This window comes from Cydia fagiglandana, chromosome 16, assembly GCF_963556715.1.
Source record: "Cydia fagiglandana chromosome 16, ilCydFagi1.1, whole genome shotgun sequence".
In the NCBI taxonomy this organism is placed as follows: Eukaryota; Metazoa; Arthropoda; class Insecta; order Lepidoptera; family Tortricidae; genus Cydia; species Cydia fagiglandana.
The window spans coordinates 15,111,635-15,122,489 of record NC_085947.1 but is presented as its reverse complement, the minus strand read 5'-3'; the positions used below and the strand labels follow the sequence as shown (position 1 = coordinate 15,122,489).

Here is a 10,855-nt window from a genome sequence, read left to right as displayed (position 1 = left end):
TCTATTGTCAAGGCATTAGAGTGCGCGTTCAGATATTGTGAACACCTTGGCCGCTCCGATATATCTGATGGCGACTGTACATAGGTGGACCTTATGCCTTTTGTAATAAGGCCCACGGATGTACAGTTAGGTGTGTTGCTGTTTGTAGATGTAGCTTTCTTATTTAAATAAACACAATTTGTTATTGAAATAATTTATTTACAACGTTTACAACTAACAGTTCAATATAATAAGTAATTATACGCACATACATTATAGTTTAACAATAACTCATCTTTAAAGAAACCCCGCGAAAAATTTAAGAGAATCTTGAGAGATGAACTACTGTTTCTTCTCTGGCTTAGCTCACACACACAAACACGCTCACTTTTTTACAGTCAGTTTATAAAGAATTAAAGACACACTGGGTTCATTCAATTCCTCGAAATACTTAATTTCCTTACTTCTAACAAATTTTGAAAAATAGAAACACTAATAAGTTCCAGAATTATCTCGTATACGACATCCGATAAGGATGAAAACATCGATTATTGGGAATTATAATATTTGTATTATATTAATATTGTAATGGAAAGGAATGACTTTTAGTCATATTTATTATTAAAATGTTACATTCAACTAAACTCGGATACGTCAATATATCACTTGATAAGAAATATAATTATGTCAACACTTATAAACTTACATGCTAACATGAGCACCAAAATTTACAAACAATTAAAATATAGTAAAATACATCGATTCTTGGGCACTTTTCAAGGAAAACATTTCGTCGGCCTAATTCGCAAACCTCGTAATTCCATTTCAAGGAAATTAGTAATTGCTACCTTGGAGAACAATACTTATAGTCGCAAATCTCGTAACTCCCCCGGAGGAGTTACGAGGTTTGCGATTTAGGCCGACGATTTGTCATTTTCAAGCACCAAAATAAATCTGTATACTTACAACTAGTCAACTACCTATCCGAGTTAGTAAAGACAATAAATAATAATGTTTTCAGCAAGCAAAAACATACTTTATTGTCTACACAATAAAGTTCAGCTACGCTAAACGTAGGAAGAGAACAGAGCGCTGAATCTCCACTTTTGTACCTATATCGACTATATCGAGTGATGTAAAGTCTATATCCTCTAGCCATACGTCAAACCTTGCCAAGCAAAATTAAATTTTGATTTCACCAACACAAAGTTCAAATTAGAATGGAACAGGAGACCTTTTTATAGGTCTCTGGGCGGCTAGAGGATATAAGTCCCAAAATAAGGAGGCAGCCGTAGTAAATTTTTGCTTGATGAAATTGTACGTGATTAATTGATTATAACATAGAATCATTAATAAATGCAGCGCTATTTGTAAAAGTCTTACGACGCGATTTCAACTTTAATATACGTCAAATATTTCGACTAGATACGATTATGAATTAGATGTCAGTGTCAAAAGTGACGTTTCTTCAAACAAAAACGTCATTTTTGACACTGACAATCTTATCCATATCGTATCTATAGCCCCGTAGACAACATGCCAATCGCTAACGCTACGTAGCGAACGAAACGCAACTGTCACTATCACACTAATATGGAAGAGTGACAGAAAGACGCAAAGCGATACGATGGCGAAGCGCAAGCGATCGTCACCTTGACTAGGCCGCCTAGTCGTATTATTTGACGTATCTTAAAGTTGGAATCGGGCCGTCAGCTTTGAAATAGTTTCACGAGTAAACTTCTACAATGTTGCCATAAGGCCTTTGTAAAACCACACACCAGGAACAGAAAACTACATTTCATGATCGCGACTGTTTAGGAATATATTTCTAGATCGAAAAATAACCATCATCACCATTAAATACACAAACTTATGGCATTGCTTCTGTGAAACAGCACTTCAAAAGCCTTTTACAACTAGACTGTCTTGTGTGGGCTCCTCTACTCCATTGGCCATGATGGCAATTGCACAGGTGTTCCCGATCGGGTATAATGGCCCATGATCCTCGGCCCACACGATGGAATCGTGGCCCATTCTGTAATCGGCAATCATTGCCGATGGTGTAGAGGAGCCATAAGAGTTAATCTCGCTTTGGCAGTGGAAAGGATTTGGTTTGTGAAATTACCTAAATATAATAGGAACGTTACGATTCCTTCTTTTGGTTCAATTGTGGGAAGAAAGCCTCGATGGGCAGGATAGGGTCATCCGTCGCTATGGTAAAGTAGCTGGGTACTCTTCTACTACTTTGAGATACGGTTTTGAACATGCCTGGAGTGTTGTAGTCTTTGCTTGCCGCTAGGGTTAAATCAGACACCCGCTTTGAGTGCTCAAATAAATGCTCAATTGGATCGTGGTGTTTCTTATCAGCTATTTTCATAATGGCGCTTTCTGACCGCGTTCTCTCGGAAGTGATGTCTTCTTTGTGGTCTGTGGTAGTTTCTGTCACGCTGATGTCTTGTACTGATTCACCGATTTCGGAATCTTTTATCTTTTTCCGGGTCAGTCTTTTGTGAGTGACCGTGGTAGGGCTGGTGGGCTCTGTGGCTTCCTCAGTGGTAGGCCTCGGTCTTCGGGAACCGTTGCGGATGCGAGATGAGATCTTTTGCGTCGTTCCCTCTGTAGGTTCTACTGTCGTCTGTCTCACTCTGCTGGACTGCCTGGCATGCGTCTGCTCTGTTTGCTCAGGGGCCTCAGTCGCGTCGCTCACCTTGTGTCTCGGATCTTTAGGCACAAATTTCTTTCTCTCAGTAGCGGTATCATTTTCACTATTGTATCTGTTGTTTTCGTTGTACGGTCTTCTTTGGGGGAATCTTACTTTCGGCGCGTGTTGCGTATCTGCAGATTTTTCTGTGGTGCTTGTAGTAGAGCTGAGGCGATTTCTGTAGTCTTTTACGCTGAACCGAGGTCGGTTACTTTCATATTTATTCTTCAGTCTAGGTCTTAGTACTTTCGCGGGTGGGTCGGGTGTAGTTTCAACTCTGGGAGTAGTGGTGGTTGCTGTTACTTCACTGCTGAGAGATTGAGTAGTGGTTTCCCTATGACCTCTAATTGGTTCTAATTCAGCGTCTAATGGCTTAAGGTCTCTATGGAACGAGAAATCCTTATCAGGTCTGGTAGTTTTTAGTGTGTCGCTTAAACTGACTGCTATATCGCTGGTGGGTGTGTCCTTTTCATCCTGCTTGTGTGTGTAATCTGGCGTCTCACTCTTTGTTTCAATCGGGCGTTGGGTTACTTTGAGTTGTGGTCGTGTCGCTATCTTCATTATTGGGGACTCATTGTTAGAATCGTAGTCCCGGTAAGATTGTGTTGTAGTTTCGTATCTTTCTGTGGTAGTTAGTGGTCTACGGTGGCCGAGTTTCTTCTTTGCTATCGTTGGATATGTGGGTGCAATGGTGGGGAGAGCGCTTGTTATTAAATCGTCGTTCACACCGGGAGTGGTGAGGTTGTACTGACTTTTATATTTCGATGGTCTGCGAGTGAAGGCCTGGTATTCGTCGCCGGCGTCAGTCGTGGGTGCGAGTTCGATTGAGGATTGGACGTATTTAGCAGTGCTAGATTCTTCCCTGTGGTGGATGTTGGCTAGTGGGGGACGACGCCTTCGGTTCTTGATCCTTTTCCTTTGTTTTTCCTTCTCAGTTGGTGGAATAGTACTTGGGCGCTTGAAGTGCTTGTTTGGAGGAAGCGTAGGCAGAGGCTCAACTAGAAGATCGTTGTTTTCGTCGTTGCCTGTAGTGGTAGTGGTGGTGGTCGTGGCTGCTTGAGTACTCGTTTGCTTGTACGCCTCAGTCGGCTTCTTCGTTCGTCTCGGCGGGCTGTGGTCGTCGTACGAAGGAGTGACTTTGTAGTAATAGTCTTTCAGCTTGTGCTTTCCTATAGGTTCAAAGTCGTCGCCAAGCGGCCTTCTGCTTTGAGATTCGACGTTTCCGTCGTAATTCAAAGAGTTTTCGTAGCCTTTTTCGGCTTCTGTTACAATAGCGAACTCTTCGGGGATCGGCGTAGTTTCAGACTTAAAGGAGGAGTCATAATACTGCTGCTTTGTAACCGCTTCATCGGTGACTTTCTGATGGTCGTAGTCAGGGCTCGCGGTCCACGGCGCTTTTGACGAATGTGTGTGATGTTCGTCAGAGTAAGTTTCCGTCACTTCATAAGTTGCTCGGAAAGGAACGGAATTAGGCGTTCCCTCTAAATGACTAGGCGGGTTTATGTACTGCTGGGATACTTCCTGGTTGCCGCCCGCGGCGAAGTTATCATGGATCTTGTGTTTCTTCTTCTCGTAATTCGCATTAATCGTTTGCTGGTCGTAATAGTTTTGCGCTTGGAAGTTCTGTTGCACCGGGTATTGGAAATCGTTGTAGTAGTTTGCCAAAGTGGTCGTTTGTACTGGGTTGTATGTTGTTACTTTGTTGTAGTCTGAGCTGTATTGTTTTGAGAAGGGATCTTGTGGGCTAGCTTTGAAGCCGCCCTTATTGCCTGCGTTAGGGTCAATCTTTGGAGCGGTAGAAACTTTGGGTGGCTGCGTTGGAACATTCTTGTTGTAGTCGGTGACGGCCGTCCCAAAATGTATTTGGTTGACAGTCGACTGCAGCTTCGGCGTAGTTGTTGGGAAGTAATTCGGAGTCTGTTTGTAGTTGGGAGAGTAGCTGAACGAGTTGAAGATAGTCTGTCTCGTCGGCTGTTGGTGTTGAGGTATGAAAGTCGTCCTAGTCGGGAACCCTGGGGTCTGTCCTTTGACGGATTGCACGTTGAACGGGCTGAACGTACCTGCAAATTGAAGAACATCTTAGACATTACCCTTTTTATTATATGTCAAAACACATGTAGATCAATGAAAAGGTAAGGTAAATTCACAAGATCTGAGAGAGAGCATGTTATGTCGTATTTTATACTAGCTTTTATTCTGTGTGAGTCTTACCAAAAATTCGCGGTGGGAATGAGTTGTCCTGGAACGTGTAATGCGAATACGGGTTGACGGGTATCTTCTGACCGGGGAAGTTCTGCGCGAAGCTCTGCAGCGGGAATGTCTGCTGCTGAGCCGTCTTCACCTGCTGGTTTAGAGCTTGCTGGGCAGCCTCATTATCTGGCAGTTTGTACACTTCAGGCTTATAGATCTCAGTCTCGCTCGATTGCGGTTTCTTCTCTGGCTTTGAGAAGTCAGCAGGCTTTGGGTAGATATCGAAAGGCTTCCCAGTTTGATATTGGTATTGGACCGGTTGAAGATGCTGCTGGATTGGCTGCTTGAACTTCTGTGGGTATTTTGTGAAGACTGGTCTCGCAGCGTAAGGGTTATGTGGGTTTCTGATCAGCACGCTTTCGACCGGGAAGTTCTGGATGTATTTGAAGTGGGTCAGGCCGTTGTTGTAAGGGTTGTGGTAGGAGTTGATGGGTTGGTTGAGGGGAGGTTGGGTGGGGACAGTTCTGAGGGTCGTAGGGCGGTAGGACTGGGCTATGGATGTGAGTTTGGTGGCGTCGCGGGTGACGAGCGGGCGGGCGGAGGAGGCGTACTGGTCCTGCACGGGGACGGGCGCGGGGACTTTGTAGGTGGGGGGCGCATGGAGGGGGGCCGTGCCGTACGCGCCGTACACGAGGCCGCCGGAGCCTATCACTGGCCTCCAGCCGCCTTTGGACAACGGGAGAGCCTGGAAAGAATAAACAAAAGTGAGACAATGTCAATAACAATCAAAGTCCTGATCATCAACACAAATGGTTCGAAGTCTCTTACAAATTAAACCTGCATCCATGGGCCATCTGACCGCCTAGCATGACTTGCGTTCTCGCGCGCGACTCCATATATCTAGCGCGACTTCAAGTATACAGTCGCACGCGACAGTGCAAGTCATGCGTCATGCTAAGCGGTCTGGTCTGATTGACAATATAGATATAAAAGTGGTTGGTTACTAAGTAAACAATTCTACACGAATCTTTTACCCTGTGATTTATCTTCATTGCTATTTATGGGCGCGCAGAACGAAAGCGTGATGGCGCACGCACGGAAAACACCTGAAGGAAAATGGTCGTAACTCCGTAGAAACCGTTAATGTAGTTAGAACCTTTTACGGGTGGTAGCGTTTCTGAAGTCTCGTGCAATCTCAATCATTTGCAATAACGCAATACGATTTAGCACGGACGTTTGTATACTACAGCCGCGCTGGGAATTTATGTTTTTTTTTAAGCTTTTTTGTATCAGTCGGTCAGTCACTGCGATCATATCATTCCTAATGATTGCGGCAATCGTATCATTTACATGGCAGCAAAGAGCAAGAACTCAGTTCAACAATTTTCGCGCGGGCGGGATGGCGATGGGATGGCTACGCCACAGTGTCAGTTTTTCGTCCGCACATCAAAGGTAGTGGGCCAGCGATGGTGCGTTCACTTGGCCCATTCTCGCATAGTGCGTGCTCTCAACCATCACATGGCCATTTCGCTGGTCCAACGCTGGCCTATCGTGTAGAGTAACCATTAATTTACCACCACTACCACCATACTACCAGCCTTGAGTAACAACTTGTACCAACTCTTGTAATTCAACAATGTTACCAAGAAAATGAAACAAGATTGCCCCCGCTGAAACAACAGGTGGTTTTATCGCTAAAAGTAAACTCTATACATACCGATTGTGTTGGCATGGAGCGGCGGTGGTGGCCGGCCGAGCTTGGAGCCGCTAGCGCTAGCACCGCGGCCAGCCATAGCCCCCCTTAAAAAAAAAAACAAATTTTGTTTAATCATCACCGACTGTCACATTACTTACTTTGAGTGAGATCAACATGGATAAATCCGTCTGCGGGAAATACCGTACAAGAGCTCTATTTTCAAACAAAATTCCACGATCTTTAACTTCATCGACATTGCAGCGATTGCTATTAGTTGCAGTCAAAAGCAGATGGGCTCTATTTCCTATCTATGGTTTAAAAAAATACGCTCTTTCCCGCACACAAATTTAGCCGCATTAACCTCATTTTATTATCCGTCTATGGCAAGAGAATCTTATTCTATACATTTATTTATCTCTTAAACAAGATCTTATTTATTGATAAAAACAAAGAAAGGAATAAACAAACATAATAAAACTTACAAAACTAAAGATAAAAAATTTGCCCCAGGTCGCCGTCAACGGGCAAGGTGCCCAGAAGGCTGGCCGTATTTCCCCGCTGTATAGCGATGCTAATACGCTGGGCGAAATAGTGGCCAGCCCTCTGGTCACCAGAAGCCTCTATTAAGCGCGCCGACAAGTCTTTGTACAGTCGACGCGCACTTGGCCCCCACGGCCCCAAGGTTTCGACACTCTTAAACTGATTATAATCTTGCAGTGGCGAATTTCCAAAAAAATGGGGTTACTGACTGTAAGTGTACATTAAAGGCCTAATCATTGAGTAGTTTACTACGAATGTGAAAACTACCATTAAAGATTATCCCTTAGGCCTCCACAACAAACACAACTTTTGCCATATCCTCTAGCCATACGTCAAACCTTGCCAAGTAAAATGAAATTTTATTTTGTCAACACAAAGTTCAAATTAGAATGGAACAGTAGACCTTTTTGTAGGTCTCTGGGCGGCTAGAGGATATCATTGTCCACTTTAAGCAATCAAGGCTACTTTCTACGTATTTTTGTCAAATGATAGTTAATAAAGTATCTAATGCTTCGGACGGGTCGACAAAAAGTCGCAATTGCGTCAAATTACATATCCGTAAGGAGGCTTTCTGGGAAAGCGATGGTGCAAGTAAAAAGTCGGTAATCAAGTTCGCTTTTATACCTGTTCATTAAATACAGGGAATACTAGTTATTAGAAGTTAAGCGCTTTTGAAGTGCTGCGCCAATAAGTTTGCGTTGCGTAGGCCATGATTCAGTAAGAAGATCCTAAGTCCTCGTCTTTTTTTATAGTTCAATTCTCGATCGTACCATTGATTCATACTTTAGCCGATAAGTGGGACCGTAGTTGTAAAATACAGCTATCACAGCGTAAAGACAGAGTGCGCACACGGTAAAATGGTAATATTAGTTTGGGTCAATGGTTTTCTAATATGAGATGTTAGGCCCCTGTTTCACCGTGTTTACAATTGTCACCGTGCCTCTACTATCAGTTGGCAGAGTATTTTTCACTTACTTTCAGTGAATAAACGTGCCGTGTGTCACGTTTTACGTTTCTTTACGGCCTTATGTACCTAACTTCACTCCACTCCAAACGATGTTGTCCCTTTCTAAGTATACTATAAAACAGAGCAAGAGTTATATCGGAGTTTTATACAGCGCCTCTAGGATTCACCTATAGAACTAAATAACAAAATTGACACATTTTCTCACGTCTACGTAATTTACTATCTATGCATCTCGCTCTCGCAAATTAGTGCAAGTGAGATGCACAGAAAGTAATGTTACATATACTGATGGTAGCCGTGAATATGGAGGGTAGAGGTAAGGAGAATCCTTAATGACTTTATGAGAAAATTCCTTTATGGGAGAATATTTGCAAAAAGTGGGCACGCTGTCAGCTATTATAATTTTTCTAAATCTCTCTAGAGTAGCGAAAAAAAGAAAACCCATAAACCTAGTTTTTCATTGTATCAATACCGTACTAAAAATCATGGAGAATGGAAGATACTCGTATTTACAAGTGGAAAAACGTTTTCTCTTTTTGTATGCACGATTACGTAGTATACTTCCCTCTTAAGGTTTTTGACGGGCACTTTTTCATTATTAATTACATGGAGATTGTATTCCTTACCTCTACCATCCACTAAGAGCATTTAGAAGGGACATGTCATCGCTGTCATTTTCTTTAAAAACAGTCTGCCGATTTTTGCGGGGGAGGGGACGTCAAATGTATTGCTATTTCTACATGATTTGTACGTAACGTACAAATAGCCATGTCAGTCCATACAAAAGTTTGCACAATTGTGTTTTTCGGCAGAGGGGTAAGTAATAATGTCAACAAAAAAATAAAGAGTATACCTACGAGACTACTACGACTATGATATTTGATTTATTCGGTTGTCAATATAAAACAAATGTAGGTGTTCTTTCTTCCCGTATGAGACGCCATTACTATGTAGTTTTGCTTGAGATTAATCAACATTACCTATATGGTGTTAAAACAAGCTTTTCTTTCCTGCTTGGAACCCTAATCCTAAATCCTAACAGTAAGCACTCAATGGCCACTCCAGTTATTAAATGCTCTAAGACCAATTTTGTCACTTTGTTACTGACTCAACCTTCATTCTACAATTTTTTAAAGATTTGACGTTGCCATAGTTACGAAAATAATAAACACATCAATGTTAGTAAACAATGTATAAATTAAAATATATTGTATTCAAGACAAAAATTGCAAAATATGATAATTACGTAAACATCATTAATAATCGAGTTAAAATTATGACTTTGCATGTTAAAAAATAGGAAGCAAAGTATACGGCGCGATTATACAGGCTACTTTTGGCTACATATTTATTACGTTTGATGAAAATAGTACACACATGAGAAGAAATCTTAAAATATTAAAATAGGTATGTATTTCATTCATTCATTTATTCACAAGCAATATGTACATCGCATTGGAAATTATACATAAAAATTGGCTAACACAAAAGAAATACACAATAACATACAAAAAATACACGTTAATTTGCCCAACTATCACAAAAGTAATTTACTAATTAAAAATAAATACAGTAAAATATAAACAAGGATTACCTACACGTTAATTAACAAAAGTAATTTACTAATTAAAAAAAAAAAAGAAACAACAATTAAAAAAATATATAAAATGTCAATATTAACTTATAAATCTAAAAACCAACAAATATGTCAATTAATGGTCAATTACGGAATAATTATATTATCTATATATGTCATATGAATAATTCTTAGTGTATATATTTAATGTCAATTCAATAAATAATTTCAATTAGTAGGCTGACAAAATTCTTCCACTGAGTACAAACACTTGCTTAGCAAAAAAGCCTTGAGCTTGGTTTTAAACATGTTCACATTGACGATCATCTTCAATTCAACCGGTAATCTATTAAAGAGAATAATGGCCTGATAGCTTGCTGAGTGCTTCACTACTTTAAGCTTAGCCGTGATTGTTTGTGGCAAGTCTTTTCTCCTAAGTAGCTAAGCGGAGTTCTCTGTCTTCTGGAGTTTCTATAATAAAAATAGACTTAATTAAATCAGTTAGTATCACCAAGATATACAGACTAGGAACAGTGAGAATTTCATATTCCAAGAAATAGCTCTTACAAGACTCTGTCTGTGGTAATCTAGCTATCGTTCTTATTGCTCTTTTTTGAGCCACAAAAGCTGTTTGTATATTGTACTTGTAACTATTGCCCCAAAACTTGACGCTATATCGTAACCTGGATTCAATCAATGCGTAGTAGACAATCTTTAGTTGAGACAGTTTTGCTTCGTCTCTAAAACTCCTTAGGGCATAGCAAGCAGAACTAACAGAGTTTTCTATTGCTTGAAGTTCGTTTTTCCAATTTAGGTTTTCGTCTATAACAACACCGAGAAATTTAACCGATTCAACTTGGTGGATAGCAGTTCCGTTTGAAAAAATGTTTAACATTTCTTTATTTCTGGCAGTGGATCTGAAAAGCAACACATTGGTTTTCTTACAGTTTAATAATAAGTTGTTAATATTGAACCAGGCATTAAAAATTTTTAAAGCTTCATTTACCCTGTCATTTAATATTGAAGTGCTATCTGCTGATATGATGGCATTAGTATCATCAGCAAAAGCTACAAGCTGAGTACTAGGAAGAGTATTGATTATAAACGTATCTAAATCATTTATAAAAATTATCAAAAGAATAGGGCCTAGTATGGATCCTTGTGGAACTCCTCTTGTTAGTTTAGCCATGCTAGAACTGTAAACTC

The 10,855-nt window shown here is 40.8% G+C and overlaps 1 protein-coding gene across 1 annotated transcript in view; it reads right to left on the bottom strand.

The window, feature by feature from the left end:
* Window positions 1-228: 228 nt before the first annotated feature.
* Window positions 229-10,855, bottom strand: part of LOC134672062 (proteoglycan 4-like) — a 62,863-nt gene continuing 52,236 nt past the window's right edge. Inside the window, exons 2-4 of the mRNA XM_063529962.1 lie at window positions 6,588-6,670; window positions 4,892-5,615; window positions 229-4,740 (exon numbers count right to left, since the gene is read on the bottom strand). Of these exons, the coding sequence (XP_063386032.1) occupies window positions 2,123-4,740; window positions 4,892-5,615; window positions 6,588-6,670 (3,425 nt within the window). The 3' untranslated portion in view covers window positions 229-2,122. The remainder of the gene's footprint in view (window positions 4,741-4,891; window positions 5,616-6,587; window positions 6,671-10,855) is intronic.